Raw genomic sequence first — 23,126 nt, forward strand, 5'->3', positions numbered from 1 at the left:
AAAGGGCATAATTTATGCAACTTAATACTCAAATGAAATGCTTCTGAAAAATGTATACACAGAGAACAAAGGGTATAGCAAATGGGGCAAAATGTTAACAATAGATGAATTTGAATAAAGATTAATAGTGTTAGTCTTACAACTTTTGATAAATTTGAAACTTACCAAATAAACAAATTTTTTAAAAACCAAACAACTTTTACTGGTTTCCTATTGAGTTTACAATGAAATCCACACTCCCTACCTTGGACTGGAGATCCCTGTGGAGCTGCCTTCCACCCCCTCTGTGGTCTCACCAACATTCTGAAATATGCTCCAGCCACATTTCTGCTCTTCTGACACCCTGAGCTCCTGGTTGCTCCCTCTCCTCAGGTGTTTTGCATACCTACTTCCTCTTGCTCTTATCTCAGGTGTTATCTCCCCACAGTCACTTTCTCTGACCATGGCTTGCTTAAGGAAGACCTTCCCTACTCTGAGCTTTTTCATTAGTCTCTATCACCGTGTTTCTTTCTTTCACAAAACTGAGTCACATAATGAGGTTACCCTATTAATGTATTTATCTGTTGGTTATTATTTGTCTTCCACTGTGAGAATGTCAGCTCCCTGAGGCAGGAAGTCTTATATACTCCTGAATGTCCAGTCTTAGGATGGCCTGTACCTAAAGGTCTTGTACCTACAGTGATAAAAGAATGGTCATCACAGTGCTAGGTCCTGGAAAGGGAAATTAAAAAGCGTAGAAGAGCATGGATCAAGTCATGTTCTTTATATATTTTTGGCTGTGCGGCTTGTAAGATCTCAATTCTGTGACCAGGAGTTGAACCTGAGCTACAGTAGAGAAAATGCTGAATCTGGAGGCCTGGCGTGCTGCGATTCATGGGGTCGCAAAGAGTCGGACACGACTGAGCGACTGAACTGAACTGAACTGAACCACTAGACTTACCAGGGGACTCCCTGTCAAGTCAAATTCTTCATCCCTATTCTCCTACCCCCATGACACACGCACACCTGGTCCCTCTTCTGGTATGCTACCCTTCGTTTGCTGCCCCGATCCTGAACTCTTCCTTTGCCCCACTTGCCTCGCTGACCAGTCCTCAGATTGGCTCCTGCCCCGGGTCTATGTTCTGAGGAGGGCATTCTTCACATTCCATTCTCAGCCTTTCTCTTTGCTAACTTAGTACTCTCTCTCCACTTGTTTTCAGTTTTTCATTAATTTTCCAACCTTCTATGTGTAAAGTGCACATGTGAGTGAGTATGTGTGTGTTTGTATACATAATATCCAACCTTAATTTCATTCTTAATTCCAGACCCATATTTCCAATTGCCCATTGGACTGTCCTATACATCCCGCCAAACTCAACAAATATAAAAGGTAACGCATTACCTCCCTTTCATACTGCATCTCCTCTTGTATTGCCCAGCTGGATTATTGGCAACACTCATGTTTCTCTCACCTTCGTCACTATCTTGCCTAGGTCTCATTTTCTCAATATCATTAGTATTCTCTGCATTCAGTTCAGTTCAGTTCAGTTCAGTTCAGTCACTCAGTCGTGTCCGACTCTCTGTGACCCCACGAATCACAGATGCCAGGCCTCCCTGTCCATCACCATCTCCTGGAGTTCACTCAGACTCACGTCCCTCGAGTCCGTTATGCCATCCAGCCATCTCATCCTTGGTCGTCCCCTTCTCCTCCTGCCTCCAATCCGTCCCAGCATCAGAGTCTTTTCCAATGGGTCAACGCTTCGCGTGAGGTGTCCAAAGTACTGGAGCTTCAGCTTCAGCATCATTCCTTCCAAAGAAATCCCAGGGTTGATCTCCTTCAGAATGGACTGGTTGGATCTCCTTGCAGTCCAAGGCACTCTCAAGAGTCTTCTCCAACACCACAGTTCAAAAGCATCAATTCTTCGGCACTCAGCCTTCTTCACAGTCCAACTCTCACATCCATACATGACCACAGGAAAAACCATAGCCTTGACTAGACGGACCTTAGTCGGCTAAGTAATGTCTCTGCTTTTGAATATACTATCTAGGTTGGTCATAACTTTTCTTCCAAGGAGTAAGCGCCTTTTAATTTCATGGCTGCAATCACCATCTGCAGTGATTTTGGAGCCCAAAAAAATAAAGTCTGACACTGTTTCCACTGTTTCCCCATCTATTTGCCATGAAGTGATGGGACCAGATGCCATGATCTTTGTTTTCTGAATGTTGAGCTTTAAGCCTACTTTTTCACTCTCCTCTTTCACTTTCATCAAGAGGCTTTTTAGCTCCTCTTCACTTTCTGCCATAAGGGTGGTGTTATCTGCATATCTGAGGTGATTGATATTTCTCCCAGCAATCTTGATTCCAGCTTGTGTTTCTTCCAGTCCAGCATTTCTCATGATGTACTCTGCATATAAGTTAAATAAGCAGGGTGACAATATACAGCCTTGACGTACTCCTTTTCCTATTTGGAAGCAGTCTGTTGTTCCATGTCTAACTGTTGCTTCCTGACCTGCATACAGGTTTCTCAAGAGGCACGTCAGGTGGTCTGGTATTCCCATCTCTTTCAGAATTTTCCACAGTTTATTGTGATCCACACAGTCAAAGGCTTTGGCGTAGTCAAAGCAGAAATAGATGTTTTTCTGGAACTCTCTTGCTTTTTCGATGATCCAGTGGATGTTGGCAATTTGATCTCTGGTTCCTCTGCCTTTTCTAAAACCAGCTTGAACATCAGGAAGTTCACGGTTCATGTATTGCTGAAGTCTGGCTTTGAGAATTTTGAGCATTATTTACTAGCATGTGAGATGAGTGCAACTGTGTGGTAGTTTGAGCATTCTTTGGCATTGCCTTTCTTTGGGATTGGAATGAAAACTGACCTTTTCCAGTTCTTTGGCCACTGCTGAGTTTTCCAAATTTGCTGGCATATTGAGTGCAGCACTTTCACAGCATCATCTTTCAGGATTTGAAACAGCTCCACTGGAATTCCATCACCTCCACTAGCTTTGTTTGTAGTGATGCTTTCTAAGGCCCACTTGACTTCACATTCCAAGATGTCTGGCTCTAGATTAGTGATCACATCATCATGATTATGTGGGTCGTGAAGATCTTTTTTGTACAGTTCTTCTGTGTATTCTTTCCACCTCTTTTTAATATCTTCTGCTTCTGTTAGGTCCATACCATTTCTGTCCTTTATCAAGCCCATCTTTGCATGAAATGTTCCCTTGGTATCTCTAGTTTTCTTAAAGAGATCTCTAGTCTTTCCCATTCTGTTGTTTTCCTCTATTTCTTTGCATTGATTGCTGAAGAAGGCTTTCTTATCTCTTCTTGCTATTCTTTGGAACTCTGCATTCAGATGCTTATATCTTTCCTTTTCTCCTTTGCTTTTCGCCTCTCTTCTTTTCACAGCTATTTGTAAGGCCTCCCCAGACAGCCATTTTACATTATCACTTGCATAATCTTACCCATCTTCTCTTCCTGATATTCCATTGTCATAGTTGGAATTCCATTGGAATTCCACAGTCACATTCCATTGACTAGAAAGGTCATACTCCAGTGTTATCTTCCTAAAAATAGTTGGTTGGATCACTACTATCCAACTTGGGATATTTCCCCATTGTCTATGGAATAAAGTCCAAACTTCATAGTGTGGTATTGAATGCCCTGCATACTCTGCTCTCAAACTTTCTGTCTAAGTACATACATCTCCTACAGTAAGTAGCACTCCAGCACTTCACCCACTGTGGTTTAGTCACACTGGCCTCTTTACATTTCCCTAAATTGCAAAGTGCTCATGGCTTCTGTGCTTTTGCATTGATCACCCTTTATTTTCTACTTGGAATATCCCTTCATTCTTTAAGGTTCAACCAAAATATTTCTTCCTCTATGAAGCCTTCCTGAATCTACTGACTGAATTAGTTGTCCTTTATTCTCTGTTCCTCTTTGCTCTTTAGCTCTTAATTCACTTTTCCTGTATTATGATTAGTTACCTAAATATCAGTTTCCATAAATTTTAAGATCCTTGAGGGCTAGAAGCATGCACTAGCCACATTTATAGCCTTCACAGGTTCTGATGCATAAAGAGTCTATACTGTGTTATGAACTCTCCAACACTTACCATCTGTGCCTACTCATGTAGCACTTGTTTACTGTCTGGTTATCTGACTCCCTCTGTATATACCTTTTCTTTCCAGGAGTTCTGGAACTTAGTTATGGTCACCCTCATATTTCCACATTGCCTGTCTCAGTGTCTTGTATGTGTTGACTCAAGGACGAAAGAGTAGATAAAACCAAGGAGGGTCCTGGAAGGCAGGAATGGAAAAACCATACCCTTATCGTCCTTCATACTGTTCATGGGAGATCAAATTGCCAGCATCCACTGGATCATGGAAAAAGCAAGAGAGTTCCAGAAAAACATCTATTTCTGCTTTATTGACTATGCCAAAGCCTTGACTGTGTAGATCACAATAAACTGTGGAAAATTCTGAAAGAGACGGGAATACCAAACCACCTAACCTGCCTCTTGAGAAATCTGTATGCAGGTCAGGAAGCAACAGTTAGAACTGGACATGGAACAACAGACTGCTTCCAAATAGGAAAAGGAGTACATCAAGGCTGTATATTGTCACCCTGCTTATTTAACTTATACACAGAGTACATCATGAGAAACGCTGGACTGGAAGAAACACAAGCTGGAATCAAGATTGCTGGGAGAAATATCAATCACCTCAGATATGCAGATGACACCACCCTTATGGCAGAAAGTGAAGAGGAGCTAAAAAGCCTCTTGATGAAAGTGAAAGAGGAGAGTGAAAAAGTTGGCTTAAAGCTCAACATTCAGAAAACAAAGATCATGGCATCTGGTCCCATCACTTCATGGCAAATAGATGGGGAGACAGTGGAAACAGTGTCACACTTTATTTTTTTGGGCTCCAAAATCACTGCAGATGGTGATTGCAGCCATGAAATTAAAAGATGCTTACTCCTTGGAAGAAAATTTATGACCAACGTAGATAGTATATTCAAAAGCAGAGACATTACTTTGCTGACTAAGGTCCGTCTAGTCAAGGCTATGGTTTTTCCTGTGGTCATGTATGGATGTGAGAATTGGACTGTGAAGAAGGCTGAGTGCTGAAGAATTGATGCTTTTGAACTGTGGTGTTGGAGAAGACTCTTGAGAGTGCCTTGGACTGCAAGGAGATCCAACCAGTCCATTCTGAAGGAGATCAACCCTAGGATTTCTTTGGAAGGAATGATGCTGAAGCTGAAGCTCCAGTACTTTGGCCACCTCACACGAAGTGTTGACTCATTGGAAAAGACTGGTGCTGGGAGGGATTGGGGGCAGGAGGAGAAGGGGACGACCGAGGATGAGATGGCTGGATGGCATAACGGACTTGATAGACGTGAGTCTGAGTGAACTCCAGGAGATGGTGATGGACAGGGAGGCCTGGCATGCTGCGATTCGTGGGGTCGCAAAGAGTCGGACACTACTGAGTGACTGAACTGAACTAAACTGAACTGAACTATCATCCTTCTCTCCCCTATGTTGTAACTATCAACAGATTTCAGGTCTTCCTAAGCATGACCTGTCTCCTCTCCTACCCCATAGGGAGAAGATATTTGCCTTACTGTTCCCACACCCCACCCAGTTTATGTGCCTCATCCAATCAGCAAAAGACCTGCAAGACCCCTATCCCACTCCTTGTACCCTGGGTATGAAAGTGGACTGAGGACTTCTATTCAACGTCAGTTCTCGCTTGAGCTGGCCTGCTGTTCTAACAGCTTCTCCCACTCCAATAAACTTTATTTCCCTCTCATTCCATCTCATGTCTGAAAATTCTTTTCCAGCCTTTGCCCAGACCATGACATTGCAACTCAAGTGTTAATGAATGACTGGAGGGACAAATAAGAAATACATTTTGGAGTGCCACGAGAAAAAATTACTATGCAAGTTTATATTCAAACTTCATTTTTAATATCTTTCTTTTATTAAAAAATGAATTCTTAAAAATTTTTAAAATTAATTTTTGGCTACACTTGGTCTTTCTTACTGGAGAAAGCAATGGCACCCCACTCCAGTGCTCTTGCCTGGAAAATCCCATGGTTGGAGGAGCCTGGTAGGCTACAGTCCATGGTGACGCTAAGAGTCAGACACGACTGAGCGACTTCACTTTCTCTTTTCACCTTCATGCATTGGAGAAGGAAATGGCAACCCACTCCAGTGTTCTTGCCTGGAGAATTCCAGGGATGGGGGAGCCTGGTGGGCTGCCGTCTATGGGGTCGCACAGAGTCGGACACGACTGAAGTGACTTAGCTGCAGCAGCAGCAGTAGCAGCAGTCTTTCTTGCTTTGTGCAGGCTTTTTCTTGTTGTGGCAAGTGGAGCTGCTCAGTTGTGGTTTGTGGGCTTCTTGTTGTGGTGGCTTTTCTTGTTGCAGCACCCAGACTCTAGAGTACAGGCTCAGTAGTCTGGCAAGTGGGCTTAGTTGCTCCAAGGTATGTGTTGTCTTAGTTCCCAGACCAGAGATCAAACCCATGTTCCCTGCATTGGCAGGTGGAGTCTTAACCATTGCACCACCAAGGAAGTCCCTAATATCTCTTTCTGACAATAACCAATCTTAAGTAGAGTACAGTCTTCTACAGAATGTGCTTGCCTCTGAGTGTGGGTATTTCAGTGTGCATACAAGTATATTCTGTAAGTATACATATAAGTATATCGTATATAGTAAGTATGGGCTCCCCAGGTGGTGTTAGTGGTCAAGAACCTGCCTGCCAACGCAAGAGACATGAGACACTAGTTCTATCCTTGGGTCATGAAGATCCCCTGGAGAAGGGCACAGCAATGCTTGCCTGGAGAATCTTCAGGGATAGAGAAGCCTAGTGGGCTGTGGTCTATTTGGTTGCAAAGAGTCAGACGTGACTGAAGTGATTTAGCATGCGTGCACATATAGAAAGTATAAACTGTAAGATACATCCTGATAATCTTTGAATCAAATTTTTGTAAAACTGCATATATTATGGAAGACATTCAGTTGTTATTACCAGTCCTTTTTTTCTGGGGCAGGGGAGGGAAAGAAAAACATGTTTTGAGTAAATTTTGATTTTCATATGTCAGCTTTACTTAAAACAGTATTCCCGAATACTTTAGGGGCTGACACACATCTCTGTCTGCTCATTCTCATGTGAGACCCATCTCTAAGTTTATTGGAAAACCCAGATAATAATAGGACAATGACTCAACTTTTCTCCCCTTTACCTCTCTACAGAGAACTTTGCTAAGCCAACAGAGGAATTAAAAACGTTTACTTTAGGTGTTGAGGAGGAAAATGAAGAAGTCTGTAACCTCGCTAGTGGTGTCAGATTGAAAAACTTGTCACCACCAGCATCATTAAAAGGTAAAGAAAATGTGACCTGGTGTTCGTTTTCTTTTTGTTCTTTTTTAAAATTATTTATTTATTATTATTATTAATTTTTTAACTTTACAATACTGTATTGGTTTTGCCATACATTGATGTGAATCCACCTCAGGTGTACATGAGTTCCCAACCCTGAACCCCCCTCTCACCTCCCTCCCCATATCATCTCTCTGGGTCATCCCAGTGCACCAGCCCCAAACATCCTGTATCCTGTATCGAACCTAGACTAGCGATCCATTTCTTACATGATAGTACACATGTTTCAGTGCCATTCTCCCAAATCATCCCACCCTCTCCCTCTCCCACAGAGTCCAAGAGTCTGTTTTTTACATCTGTGTCACTTTTGCTGTCTCGCGTACAGGGTTGTTATTACCATCTTTCTAAATTCCATGTATATGCATTAGTATACTGTATTGGTGTTTTTCTTTCTGGCTTACTTCACTCTGTATAATCGGCTCCAGTTTCATCCACCTCATTAGAATGGATTCAAATGTATTGTTTTTAATGGCTGAGTAATACTCCATTGTGTATATGTACCACAGCTTTCTTATCCATTCATCTGCTGATGGACATCTAGGTTGCTTCCATGTCCTGGCTATTATAAACAGTGCTGCAGTGAACATTGGGGTACACATGTCTCTTTCAATTCTTGTTTCCTCAGTGTGTATGCCCAGCAATGAGATTGCTGGGTCATAAGGCAGTTCTATTTGCAGTTTTTTAAGGAATCTCCACACTGTTCTCCATAGTGGCTGTACTAGTTTGCATTCCCACCAACAGTGTAAGAGGGTTCCCTTTTCTCCACACCCTCTCCAGCATTTATTGCTTGTAGACTTTTGGATCGCAGCCATTCTGACTAGTGTGAAATGGTACCTCACTGTGGTTTTGATTTGCATTTCTCTGATAATGAGTGATGTTGAGCATCTTTTCATGTGTTTGTTAGCCATCTGTATGTCTTCTTTGGAGAAATGTCTATTTAGTTCTTTGGCCCATTTTTTGATTGGGTCATTTATTTTTCTGGAATTGAGCTGCATGAGTTGCTTGTATATTTTTGAGATTAGTTGTTTGTCAGTTGTTTCATTTGCTATTATTTTCTCCCATTCCAAAGGCTGTCTTTTCACCTTGCTTATAGTTTCTTTTGTTGTGCAGAAGCTTTTAATTTTAATTAGATCCCATTTGTTTATTTTTGCTTTTGTTTCCAGTATTTTGGGAGGTATCCCAGTATTCATAGAGGATCCTGCTGTGATTTATGTCAGAGAGTGTTTTGCCTATGTTCTCCTTTAGGAGTTTTATAGTTTCTGGTCTTACGTTTAGATCTTTAATCCATTTTGAGTTTATTTTTGTGAATGGTGTTAGAAAGTGTTCTAGTTTCATTCTTTTACAAGTGGTTGACCAGTTTTCCCAGCACCACTTGTTAAAGAGATTGTCTTTACTCCATTGTATATTCTTGCCTCCTTTGTTGAAGATAAGGTGTCCATAGGTGCGTGGATTTATCTCTGGGCTTTCTATTTTGTTCCATTGATCTATATTTCTGTCCTTGTGCCAGCACCATACTGTCTTGATGACTGTGGCTTTGTAGTAGAGCCTGAAGTCAGGCAGGTTGATTCCTCCAGTTCCATTCTTCTTTCTCAAGATTGCTTTGGCTATTCGAGGTTTTTTGTATTTCCATACAAATTGTGAAATTATTTGTTCTAGCTCTGGGAAAAAATCCGCTGGTAGCTTGATAGGGATTGCATTGAATCTGTAGATGCTTTGGGTAGTATACTCATTTTCATTATATTGATTCTTCCGATCCATGAACATGGTATATTTCTCCATCTATTAGTATCCTCTTTGATTTCTTTCATCAATGTTTTATAGTTTTCTATATATAGGTCTTAATTTCTTTAGGTAGATATATTCCCAAGTATTTTATTCTTTTCATTGCAATGGTGAATGAAATTGTTTCCTTGATTTCTTTTTGTACTCTTTCATTATTAGTGTATAGGAATGCAAGGGATTTCTGTGAGTTGATTTTATATCCCGCAACTTTACTATATTCATTGATTAGCTCTAATAATTTTCTAGTGGAGTCTTTAGGGTTTTCTATGTAGAGGATCATGTCATCTGCAAACAGTGAGAGTTTTACTTCTTCTTTTCCAATTTTAATTCCTTTTATTTCTTTTTCTGCTCTGATTGCTGTGGCCAAAACTTCCAGAACTATGTTGAATAGTAAGCAGTGAAAGTGGGCACCCTTGTCTTGTTCCTGACTTTAGGGGAAATGCTTTCAATTTTTCACCATTGAGGATAATGTTTGCTGTGGGTTTGTCATATATAGCTTTTATTATGTTGAGGTATATTCCTTCTATTCCTGCTTTCTGGAGAGTTTTTATCATAAATGGATGTTGAATTTTGTCAAAGGCTTTCTCTGCATATATTGAGATAATATGGCTTTTATTTTTCAATTTGTTAATGTGGTGAATTACATTAATTGATTTGCAGATATTGAAGAATCCTTGCATCCCTGGGATAAAGCCCACTTGGTCATGGTGTATGATCTTTTTAATGTGTTGTTGGGTTCTGATTGCTAGAATTTTGTTAAGGATTTTTGCATCTATGTTCATCAGTGATATTGGCCTGTAGTTTTCTTTTCTTGTGGCATCTTTGTCAGGTTTTGGTATTAGGGTGATGGTGGCCTCATAGAATGAGTTTGGAAGTTTACCTTCCTCTGCAATTTTCTGGAAGAGATTGAGTAGGATAGGTGTTAGCTCTTCTTGAAATTTTTGGTAGAATTCAGCTGTGAAGCCATCTGGACCTGGGCTTTTGTTTGCTGGAAGATTTCTGATTACAGTTTCAATTTCCGTGCTTGTGATGGGTCTGTTAAGATTTTCTATTTTTTCCTGATTCAGTTTTGGAAAGTTGTACTTTTCTAAGAATTTGTCCATTTCTTCCACGTTGTCCATTTTATTGGCGTATAATTGCTGATAGCAGTCTCTTATGATCCTTTGTATTTCTGTGTTGTCTGTTGTAATCTCTCCATTTTCATTTCTAATTTTATTGATTTGATTTTTCTCCCTTTGTTTCTTGATGAGTCTGGCTAATGGTTTGTCAATTTTATTTATCCTTTAAAAGAACCAGCTTTTTGCTTTGTTGATTTTTGCTATGGTCTCTTTTGTTTCTTTTGCATTTATTTCTGGCCTAATTATTAAGATTTCTTTCCTTCTACTAACCCTGGAGTTCTCCATTTCTTCCTTTTCTAGTTGCTTTAGGTGTAGAGTTAGGTTATTTATTTGACTTTTTTCTTGTTTCTTGAGGTATGCCTGTATTGCTATGAACTCAACCCTTAGCACTGCTTTTATAGTGTCCCACAGGTTTTGGGTTGTTGTGTTTTCATTTTCATTCGTTTCTATGCATATATTGATTTCTTTTTTGATTTCTTCTGTGATTTGTTGGTTATTCAGAAGCGTGTTGTTCAGCCTCCATATGTTGGAATTTTTAATAGTTTTTCTCCTATAATTGAGATCTAATTTTAATGCATTATGGTCAGAAAAGATGCTTGGAATGATTTCAATTTTTTTGAATTTATCAAGGCTAGATTTATGGCTCAGGATGTGATCTATCCTGGAGAAGGATTCCGTGAGCACTTGAGAAAAAGGTGAAATTCATTGTTTTAGGGTGAAATGTCCTATAGATATCAATTAGGTCCAACTGGTCTATTGTATCATTGAAAATTTGTGTTTCTTTGTTAATTTTCTGTTTAGTTGATCTGTTCATAGGTGTGAGTGGGGTATTAAAGTCTCCCACTATTATTGTGTTACTGTTAATTTCCCCTTTCTTACTTATTAACATTTGTCTTACATATTGTGGTGCTCCTATGTTGGGTACATATATATTTATGATTGTTATATCTTCTTCTTGGATTGATCCTTTTTTTTAATTAAATTTTTATTTTTACTTTATTTTACTTTACAATACTGTATTGGTTTTGCCATACATTGACATGAATCCACCACGGGTGTACATGCGTTCCCAAATAAGACTGATCCTTTGATCATTATGTAGTGGCCTTCTTTGTCTCTTTTCACAGCCTTTGTTTTAAAGTCTATTTTATCTGATATGAGTATAGCTACTCCTGCTTTCTTTTGGTCTCTATTTGCATGGACTATCTTTTTCCAGCCCTTCACTTTCAGTCTGTATGTGTCCCTTGTTTTGAGGTGGGTCTCTTGTAGACAACATATATAGGGGTCTTGTTTTTGTATCCATTCAGCCAGTCTTTGCCTTTTGTTTGGGGCATTCAACCCATTTACGTTTAAGGTAATTATTGATAAGTATGATTCCGTTGCCATTTACTTTATTGTTTGGGGTTTGGGTTTATATACCCTTTTTGTGTTTCCTGTCTAGAGAATATCCTTTAGCAATTGTTGGGGAGCTGGTTTGGTGGTGCTGAATTCTCTCAGCTTTTGCTTGTCTGTAAAGCTTTTGATTTCTCCTTCATATCTGAATGAGATCCTTGCTGGGTACAGTATTCTGGACGGTAGGTTATTTTCTTTCATCACTTTAAGTATGTCTTGCCATTTCCTTCTGGCCTGAAGAGTTTCTATTGAAAGATCAGCTGTTATCCCCTTGTGTGTTATTTGTTGTTTTTCCCTTGCTGCTTTTAATATTGTTCTTTATGTTTGATCTTTGTTAATTTGATTAATATGTGTCTTGAGGTGTTTTGCCTTGGGTTTATCCTGTTTGGGACTCTCTGGGTTTCTTGGACTTGGGTGATTATTTCCCAATTTAGGGAAGCTTTCAACTATTATCTCCTCAAGTATTTTCTCATGGTCTTTCTTTTTGTCTTCTTCATCTGGGACTCCTATAATTCGAATGTTGGAGCATTGCATATTGTCCTGGAGGTCTCTGAGATTGTCCTCATTTCTTTTAATTCGTTTTTCTTTTTTCCTCTCTGATTCATTTATTTCTACCATTCTATCTTCTATTTCACTAATCCTATCTCCTGCCTCCGTTATTCTGCTATTTGTCACCTCTAGAGTGTTTCTGATCTCATTTATTGCATTATTCATTATATATTGACTCTTTTATTTCTTCTAGGTCCTTGTTAAACCTTTCTTGCATCTTCTCAATCCTTATCTCCAGACTATTTATCTGTGATTCCATTTTGATTTCAAGATTTTGGATCATTTTCACTATCATTATTTGGAATTCTTTATCAGGTAGATTCCCTATCTCTTCCTCTTTTGTTTGGTTTGGTGGGCATTTCTCCTGTTCCTTTACCTGCTGGGTATTCCTCTGTCTCTTCATCTTGTTTATATTGCTTCGTTTGGGGCGGCCTTTCTGTATTCTGGCAGTTTGTGGAGTTCTCTTTATTATGGAGTTTCCTCACTGTGGGTGGGGTTGTATCAGTGGCTTGTCAAGGTTTCTTGGTTAGGGAGGCTTGTGTCGGAGTTCTGGTGGCTGGAGCTGGATTTCTTCTGTCTGGAGTGCAATGAAGTGTCCAGTAATGAGTTATGAGATGTCAATGGTTTTGGAGTAACTTGAGCTGCCTGTATATTGAAGCTCAGGGGTGTGTTCTTGTGTTGCTGGAGAATTTGCGTGGTATGTCTTGCTCTGGAACTTGTTGGCCCTTGGGTGGTGCTTGGTTTCAGTGTAGGTATAGAGGCGTTTGATGAGCTATCGATTAATGTTCCCTGGAGTCAGGAGTTCTCTGATGTTCTCAGGATTTGGACTTAAGCCTCCTGCTTCTGGTTTTCAGTTTTATTTTTACAGTAGCCTCAAGACTTCTCCATCTATACAGCACCAATGATAAAACATCTAGGTTAGAGATGAAAAGTTTTTCCACATTGAGGGACACCCAGAGAGGTTCACTGAGTTACATGGAGAAGAGAAGAGGGAGGGGGGATTTAGAGGTGACTGGAATGAGATGAGGTGGGATCAGAAGAGGAGAGAGCAAGCTAGCCAGTAATCACTTCTTTATGTGCGCTTCACTGTCTGGACCGCTCAGGGATGTTCACGGAGTTATACAGGGAAGAGGAGAGGGAGGAAGGAGACAGAGGTGGCCAGGAGGGTAAAAGAGGGAAATGAAAAGGAGAGAGACAGATCCAGCCAGTAAACAGTTCCCTAAACGTTATCCACCGTCAAACACACAGAGATTCACAGAGTTGGGTAGAGAAGAGAAGGGGGAGGGAGGAGACAGAGGCAACCTGGTGGAGAAAAAGGAGAGTCCAAAGGAGAAGAGAGCAGTCAAGCCAGTAATCTCGCTCTCAAGTAAAAATGGGTACCAAAGATTGGGTTTTTAAAGGTACAAAATTGATAACAAATACCAAAAAGCAAAGATTATAAGTCTAGAGTAGAGGTTGGATTTTCAAAAATACAATTTTAAAGAAAAGAAGAAGAGGAAAGAAAAAACAAACAAAAAAAGTCACAAGAATTATTGAAAAAAACAACAACCACAAAAATATATATATATGGCATTTGCTTTAAGAACTTAAAAATTTAAAAATGTTAAAGTTAAAAAAAAAAAAGAATGATCGTAAAAATAGTAAAGGTATACATGGGACTTTCTCTGGTGTTATTGTGGGCAGTGTGGGGTCAGTTCATTTTCGGATAGCTCCTTGGTCTGGCTTATATTTCTCAAGATCTATACATCTGAGGCGGTTCCCTCTGTTTTAGCTTCTTCTGTTTGCTGGTCTCTTCAGTGTCTGTTTTCCACTCTGACACAAGGTGGACGGTGGTAGACGCTTTTTTATTTTATTTTTTTTACTTGTTTTTCACTTGTTCAATCGCGCTGTGGGGAGGGAGGGATGCTGCAAACAAATAACACTGGCGTGTGCTCCTAGTGTCTCAGCCACGCTGGGCCTGCGCCCGCTCACGGCGCACACCGCTCAGGCTCTAGGTTGCTCTGCTGGGAACCGTCTGAGGCCGGCCCAGGGCTGCATGCACCTCCCTGGTCTAAGCCGCTCAGGCTCAGGCACTCAGGTAGTCCTCAGAGGCGCAGACTCGTTGGGCCTGTGTATTGTGCCCTTCCCAGGTCTGAGCAGCTCGGGTGTTTGGCGAGCGCGGTCGCTGCGACTTATTGCCTTTCCCATCCCTGCTGCTCAGTTTTCTGGGTGTACAACTGGCGCCCCTTCTTAGGCAGATAGTGACTGTCCAGAATCCCAAGAAGTCTTAGCAAAGAAGCTTGCTTGCAGTTTGGAAGTTAATGTTTCTCTGGGGCTGCGATTGCCCCCTTCCAGCCCTTCTGGCTCTGGCTGCCTGTCACCAGAGGGGGATGGTCTACAGCCGGCTAATTCTGTTCCATCCTTTGTTCTGTGTGTGGTCCTGGCGGTGTCTTATGTTAGAGCTTTTTGCGTGGTAGCTATCCCACAGTCTGGTTTGCTAGCCCAAGTTAGTTCGCTCTGATTACGCTCGGGGCATTCGGGCCGATCCTTACTCTAAGCAATGCAGCCTGCGCCTCCCTGCCCAGCCCTCGCTTGCTAGTGGTGGATGCAGGCGTCTGCGCTGCTTCTCCGCTGGGGGAGTTACCATTGGGCTTGTAATCTGTTGCTTTTAATTATTTATTTATTTTTCCTCCCTGTTATGTTGCCCTCTGTGCTTCCAAGGCTCGCCACAGACTTGGCAGCGAGAGTGTTTCCTGGTGTTTGGAAACTTCTCTCTTTTTAAGATTCCCTTCCTGGGACAGAGCTCCCTCCCTACCTCTTTTGTCTCTTTTTTCCATCTTTTATATTTTTTCCTACCTGTTTTTGAAGACAATGTTCTGCTTTTCTGGGTGCCTGATGTCCTCTGCCAGCATTCAGAAGTTGTTCTGTGAAGTTTACTCAGCGTTGAAATGTTCTTTTGATGAATTTGTGAGGGAGAAAGTGGTCTCCCCATCCTATTCCTCCACCATGTTAGGACTGCCCCACCCTGGTGTTCATTTTCTAGGACCTAGATCTTCCCCTTGCTTTCTTTAGGATGCTTCAACAAAGGAGAAAGTGAGAGGGTAACAGACAGGAAGGCCAGGGGTCTCCAAACAGAGGAAATAGGCTGCAATGTCAGACATTTTTTCTCTCTCTCTTAGGGGCAGGAGGAAACAAACTACAAGTGTTAGATATTTTTCCCCTTCTCTGTACAAATTTAAAAGGAGGTTTCTTTTAAAATTCTGTGTTGCCATGACAACACCTGGTTCTACCTGAACTTAACTTTTCTCAAACCTTGAGCTAACCAATGCATTTTTCTTATGGAGGTGTTTTTCTTAAGCTATGTTAATGAACTATGTAAGTGAGTAAGTAAGTGAAGTCGCTCAGTCGTGTCCGACTCTTTGCGACCCCATGGACTGTAGCCTACCAGGCTCTTCTGTTCATGAGATTTTCCAGGCAATAGTACTGGAGTGGATTGCCATTTCCTTCTCCCGTGGATCTTCCCGACCCAGGGGTTGAACCTGGGTCTCCCACAGTGTAGACAGACGCTTTACTGTCTGAGCCACCAGGGAAGTCCCAATGAACTATGTATTTATCCTAAACTGTCTTCAAGTTGGTTCTGCCTAAGACTCAAAACTGACTTGACAAACGAGTATGTTTTACTCATGCAAATATTCTCTTAAGCTATGTTAATAAGGGGCTTCCCTGGTGGCTCAGAGTTTAAAGCATCTGCTCTGCAATGAGGGAGACCTGGGTTTGATGCCTGGGTCAGGAAGATCCCCTGGAGAAGGAAATGGCAATCCAATCCAGTATTCTTGCCTGAAGACTTCCATGGCCAGAGAAGCCCGGTGGGCTACAGTTTGTGGGGTCACAAAGAGTCGGACATGACTGAGCAACTAACAGACACACACAGTAACTACATAACATCTGGCTGAAGACTAGCAGGAGAGGCAGTCTTTCTGCCCCCTTCTGATGTCTATGTCAGAAGCTTTCTCTATCACTTTTATACTTTAATAAAACTTGATTACACAAAAGCTCTGAGCGATCAAGCCTCATCACTGGCCCTGGATTGAATTCTTCTCCTCCGAAGGCCAAGAATCCCGGCATCTTGCACAGCTCACCAACAATCTTTCAAAAGGAAGATAGAAGACTGCCTTTATCAGTTTTATGTTACCTAGGCAATGGGAAGGCTCCATGGTAGGCTTGCTTTTCCTTTTCTAAATAGAAGCCACCTTCCCCCGTGCATATTCTAGAGTTTGATTTGAACAAAGTTTTATTCAACTGCATAGAATAATGATGTATAGTACCTTTGCAATTAGCAGAAATCAAATAATGAGAGAGAAAATCTAACACTGATACTTTTTCTCGTTATCTACTTCTAAAATGACAAACAAGGGAATTTATAACATGGATGTACTATTATTCATTTCAATAGAAACTAATTTCAAGCAGTGTTCTAGTATACATTGAGCTCAGGTGCATGCAATCTATGGAATGTTCAAATGTTTAGTAGAAGGATGAGACCTCAAGTTCTCAGTCTTCAAAACAGCATGATTTGTGTTTCATTCACTATGTCTACTAAAGTAGCAACGTAGACTAGTTTGGTTTCTTTTAACCAGTATTTTTTTATTGAAGAAGTTGATTTACATACAATATGTGTTAATTTCTACTGTACAACAAAGTGATTTTTGTTATATATATACATTTATATACAAAGTATATATATATATATATATATGTGTGTATATATATATTTATATACATGCTAAGTGCTAAGTTGCTTCAGTCGTGTCCAACTGTGTGACCCCATGGACAGCAGCCCACCAGGCTCCTCTGTCCACAGGATTCTCCAGGCAAGAATACTGGAGTGGGGTGCCATTTCCTTCTCCAATTTATATACATATAAATACACAACTACAGCCACATAATACAGTTTTTAAAAAGTATATAATTGTTTTTATTTATATACATATATATACACCCCACTCCAGTATTCTTGCCTGGAAAATCCCATGGATGGAGGAGCCTGGTAGGCTGCAGTTCATGGGGTCGCTAGGAGTCGGACACGACTGAGCGACTTCACTTTCACTTTTCACTTTCATGCATTGGCGAAGGAAATGGCAACCCATTCCAGTGTTCTTGCCTAGAGAATCTCAGGGACGGGGGAGCCTGGTGGGGTGCCGTCTCTGGGGTCGCACAGAGTTGGACACAACTGAGGCGACTTAGCAGTAGCAGTAGCATGTGGCTTGCAGGATATTAGTTCCCCAACCAGGGATTTAACCCAAGCCATTTCAGTGAAAACCCAGAAACCTAACAAGTAGACTTCGAGGGAATTTCCACATTATTTTTCCTATTATGGTTTATTCAGTCAGTTCAGTTCAGTTCAGTTCAGTTGCTCAGTCGTGTCCGACTCTTTGCGACCCCATGAATCGCAGCACACCAGGCCTCCCTGTGCATCACCGTCTCCCGGAATTCACTCAAACTCACGTCCATCGAGTCGGAGATGCCATCCAGCCATCTCATCCTCTGTCATCCCCTTTTCCTCCTGCGCCCAATCCCTCCCAGCACCAGTCTTCTCCAATAAGTCAATTCTTTGCATGAGGTGGCCAAAGTACTGGAGTTTCACCTTTAGCATCATTCCTTCCAAGGAACACCCAGGGCTGATCTCCTAGAGAATGGACTGGTTGGATCTCCTTGAAGCCCCAGGGACTCTCAAGAGTCTTCTCCAACACCACAGGTCAAAAGCATCAATTCTTCGGCACTCAGCTTTCTTCACAGTCCAACTCTCACATCCATACATGACCACAGGAAAAACCATAGCCTTGACTAGATGGACCTTTGTTGGCAAAGTCATGTCTCTGCTTTTCAATATGCTATCTAGGTTGGTCATAACTTTCCTTCCGAGGAGTAAGTGTCTTTTAATTCCATGGCTGCAGTCACCATCTACAGTGATTTTGGAGCCCCCCAAAAATAAAGTCTGACACTGTTTCCACTGTTCCCCCATCTATTTCCCATGAAGTGATGGGACCAGATGCCATGATCTTCGTTTTCTGAATGTTGAGTTTTAAGCCAACTTTTTCACTCTCCACTTTCACTTTCTTCAAGAGGCTTTTTAGCTCCTCTTCACTTTCTGCCATAAGGGTGGTGTCATCTGCATATCTGAAGTTATTGATATTTCTCCTGGCAATCTTGATTCCAGCTTGTGCTTCTTCCAGTCCAGCATTTCTCGTTTCTCATGATGTACTCTGCATATAAGTTAAATAAGCAGGGTGACAATAGACAGCCTTGACATACTTCTTTTCCTATTTGGAACCAGTCTGTTGTTCCATGTCCAGTTCTAACTGTTGCTTCCTGACCTGCATATAGGTTTCTCAAGAGGCAGGTCAGGTGGTCTGGTATTCCCATCTCTCTCAGAATTTTCCACAGTTTATTGTGATCCACACAGTCAAAGGCTTTGGCATGACATAGTCTCTGAACTTGGCAAGAATACACAGAAGAACTGTACAAAAAACGTCTTCATGATCAAGATAATCACGATGGTGTGATCACTCACCTAGAACCAGACATCCTGGAATGTGAAGTCAAGTGGGCCTTAGAAAGCATCACTATGAACAAAGCTAGTGGAGGTGATGGAATTCCAGTTGAGCTATTTCAAATCCTGAAAGATGATGCTCTGAAAGTGCTGCACTCAATATCCCAGCCAATTTGGAAAACTCAGCAGTGACCACAGGACTGGAAAAGGTCCGTTTTCATTCCAATCTCAAAGAAAGGCAATGCCAAAGAATGCTCAAACTACCGCACAATTGCACTCATCTCATACACTAGTAAAGTAATGCTCAAAATTCTCCAAGCCAGGCTTCAGCAATACGTGAACCGTGAACTTCCAGATGTTCAAGCTGGTTTTAGAAAAGGCAGAGGAACCAGAGATCAAGTTGCCAACATCTGCTGGATCATTGAAAAAGCAAGAGAGTTCCAGAGAAACATCTATTTCTGCTTTATTGACTATGCCAAAGCCTTTGACTGTGTGGATCATAATAAGCTGTGGAAAATTATAGTTTATTATAGGATATTAAATATAGTTCTCTGTGCTATACAGTAGGACCTTGTTGTTTATTCATTCTCCATATCAAAGCTTACACCTGCTATCCCTACTCACGTCTGGACCAGCTTGGTTTCTACAGTGTTCTGTAGACAGGTTGAAGAGTTCATATTTTGTCCTGATGTGGGTGATGCAATAGAAGGACATACTGGTCAAGATTCCAGGAAGTTATGTGAGTTCTGATATGCAAGCTTAGATAAGAAGATGGAATTGGAGCTAGGAGCTCTCTGCCACTTGGTCTTGATCATAGAGCTAATAATGAGTTGTCACAAGAATAAATGAATGCTGGAGCAGATAGAGAAATTTTATTGCCAGGAAGTTCCAGGAGAAAGGTTAGCTAGCGAAGAAGATAGAGAATAACCTGCTAGAGAAGTCATGATAGAACATGGAAGTCAGGCCCTGCTCCTTTTTATTTTTTTGGGTGCACTGTGCAGTTTGTAGGATCTTAATTCCCCAACCAGGGATTGAACCCAGGCTTTTGGCAGTGAAAGCCCGGAAACCTAACCACTGAACTGACAGGGAATTCCTGGGTCCTGCTCCTTCTGACCACTGTGGCCTACCATCACCTCTCCTCTTCTCACACACCCCTGTCACATTTTAACACAAAATCAGAACACCTTGAAATTGATCTTATTGCCATGGCCAATGGGACATGCATATTTTTAGGTCATAGCATCGCCATCTTTTGTACTCCTGAGTGCTATCTGATAAGTAGGTACTAAGCAAATACTTCTTTTGGCTCAGCTCAACTGGGTATAGTTTTGTGAACAAGAACTGTAGAGCCGGACAGTTGTCCATCTCTAGAATGCATTTGATAAAGACAGATGACTAATTCCCTATTTGTGTGGCTTTCTACCTGCAGAAATCTCTCTGGTCCAGCTGGATAGCATGAGCCTGTCTCACCAGATGTTGGTGAGATGTGCTGCCATCATTGGCCTAACTTTCACTACAGAGCTGTTGTTTGAGATTCTCCCTTGTTGGGACATGAAGATGATGATCAATGCCCTGGCAACCCTTGTGGAATCCAACGTCTTTGATTGTTTCCAGAATGGCAAGGAACTCCGAATGGCCCTAGAAAAGAACGCAGCTTCATTTGAGGCGAATTATCGATCCCTTTCTCTGAAGCCACTCATTGAAGGAATGGGTGAGTAGAGCCTGGAAATGAATCATAGTTCCTTCAGTTTAAGGCACATCTTGATAAAGGAATGGTCTGTGTTTTGTAGCAGAGGCTGACGTATTGTCTACGGTGTCTCTGTCCTCTCTAGACCATGGTGAGGAGGAAGAGCTCCATGAGCTGGAAAGTGAGGTGATTCAGTGCCACATCATTCGATTCTGCAGCCCAGTGATGCAGAAAACAGCCTATGAGCTGTGGTTGAAGGACCAGAAGAAAGCAATGCACTTGAAATGTGCCCGCTTTCTGGAAGAAAATGCCCACAGGTGTGACCCCTGCCGAAGTGGAGACTTCGTCCCCTTTCATCACTTTGCAGTGGATATCCGGCTCAACACTTTGGACTTGGATACCATTAGGAAGATGGTTAAGTCCCATGGATTTCGAAGTAAACTTTTTTCGTTCCTAATTAGTCCTAATTATGGAGAAGGCAATGGCATCCCACACCTGTACCCTTGCCTGGGAAATCCCATGGGCAAGGGAGCCTGGTGGACTGCAGTCCATGGGGTCGCTAAGAGTCGGACATGACTGAGCAACTTCATTTTCACTTTTCACTTTCATGCATTGGAGAAGGAAATGGCAACCTGCTCCAGTGTTCTTGCCTGGAGAATCCCAGGGATGGGGGAGCCTGGTGGGCTGCTGTCTATGGGGTCACACAGAGTCGGACACAACTAAAGCGACTTAGCAACAGCAGCATTCCTGGGGAAAACAAAGGCAAGACCTAGAAGGAGCAGATCTAGACCATGAGGGTTTCAAGCCCTCTTCTGGCTCAGACACCACAAATGATGAGACTTAAGCAGTGTAGGCCAGTGAGGCAGGGCGAGTTGAGGAGTGTACATGCAACTGAGTTGGCAGACTCAATCTCGCTGTGAGACTGTCAGGATGGATATGGGGATAAGGACTGTGGTAGAAATGAGCTAGGACTGGAGCTCAAATTATAATTTCCGAAGGGGTAAAACAGACAATCACATCAAGGGGTGAAACCCAAGGAGGGGAGCACGACCCAAGAGGGAGTAATGTTTCTTGGCAGATAAGAATGCTGTTGCTCTGTGTAGTTTGAAACAAGGTTCCAGTAGAAAAAGAGTATGAGTGGGAGAGAATTAGCCAGGACTAAACAGGTCAGGGTCCCAGAAAAGAGGGCTTGGGTTCAGAACAGGGATTCATGATGTTAAAATTTGTACCAAGTACCTAGATACAATAAATGTTGCAATCTAAAGTGAGGCAAATAGATGAATGTGCTGACAAATAAAATGTACAGACAAAGGAAATAGTTGAGAGTCAGTTATTATCTTGGATCCTTCACCCACATTCAAGACATGAAATGAGGAAGAGTGTGGAGAGGGCTAGGATTTGTGGGGAGATTTGGCAAGAACTGAGGAGTAACTTTTTCGCTCTCCTCTTTCACTTTCATCAAGAGGCTTTTTAGTTCCTCTTCACTTTCTCCCATAAGGGTGGTGTCATCTGCATATTTGAGGTTATTGATATTTCTCCTGGCAATCTTGATTCCAGCTTGTGCTTCTTCCAGCCCAGCGTTTCTCATGATGTACTCTGCATATAAGTTAAATACACAGGGTGACAATATACAGCCTTGATGTACTCCTTTTCCTATTTGGAACCAGTCTGTTGTTCCATGTCCAGTTCTAACTGTTGCTTCCTGATCTGCATACAGGTTTCTCAAGAGGCAGGTCAGGTGGTCTGGAAATAGATAAGGAAACAGTGGAAACAGTGTCAGACTTTATCTTTTTGGACTCCAAAATCACTGCAGATGGTGACTGCAGCCATGAAATTAAAAGACGCTTACTCCTTGGAAGAAAAGTTATGACCAACCTAGATAGTATATTGAAAAGCAGAGACATGACTTTGCCAACAAAGGTCCGTCTAGTCAAGGCTATGGTTTTCCCAGTGGTCATGTATGGATGTGAGAGTTGGACTGTGAAGAAAGCTGAGCGCCGAAGAATTGATGCTTTTGACCTGTTTTGTTGGAGAAGACTCTTGAGAGTCCCTTGGTCTGCAAGGAGATCCAACCAGTCCATTCTAACCAGGGCCATTCTCAGCCCTGGGTGTTCTTTGGAAGGAATGACGCTAAAGGTGAAACTCCAGTACTCTGGCCACCTCATGCGAAGAGCTGATGCATTAGAAAAGACTCTGATGCTGGGAGGGATTGGGGGCGGGAGGGATTGGGGGCAGGAGGAGAAGGGGACGACCGAGGATGAGATGGCTGGATGGCATCACCAACTTGATGGACGTGAGTTTGAGTGAACTTTGGGAGATGGTGATGGACAGGGAGGCCTGGCGTGCTGCGATTCATGGGGTCGCAAAGAGTCGGACATGATTGAGCGACTGAACTGAACTGAGCTGAACTGAGGAGTAACTATGTACCCCCAAGTGTAGGAAGGTGTCTCCTTTGAAGTTAGTTGGAGGACACAGAAAACCAAATGAAGCCAAAGTGCCCTGTGGCTGAAACAGGATCAACTTTCCCTCCCAGAGTTTGGGAAAGGATATATTTATCCCATAAATCAGATATAACTCACCTGGGAGAAAAAGTCAGCCTGCTGCCATTTTAAGTTGCTCCCAAGAGTACCCCTAAGAGTGTGAGAAG

At 42.0% G+C, this 23,126-nt stretch overlaps 1 protein-coding gene across 1 annotated transcript in view; it reads left to right on the forward strand.

The window, feature by feature from the left end:
* ADCY10 (adenylate cyclase 10) overlaps positions 1–23,126 on the forward strand; it is a 95,678-nt gene that overhangs the window by 42,389 nt on the left and 30,163 nt on the right. Inside the window, exons 18-20 of the mRNA XM_068965159.1 lie at positions 7,237–7,365; positions 20,222–20,503; positions 20,625–20,915. Of these exons, the coding sequence (XP_068821260.1) occupies positions 7,237–7,365; positions 20,222–20,503; positions 20,625–20,915 (702 nt within the window). The remainder of the gene's footprint in view (positions 1–7,236; positions 7,366–20,221; positions 20,504–20,624; positions 20,916–23,126) is intronic.

This window comes from Capricornis sumatraensis, chromosome 2, assembly GCF_032405125.1.
Source record: "Capricornis sumatraensis isolate serow.1 chromosome 2, serow.2, whole genome shotgun sequence".
In the NCBI taxonomy this organism is placed as follows: Eukaryota; Metazoa; Chordata; class Mammalia; order Artiodactyla; family Bovidae; genus Capricornis; species Capricornis sumatraensis.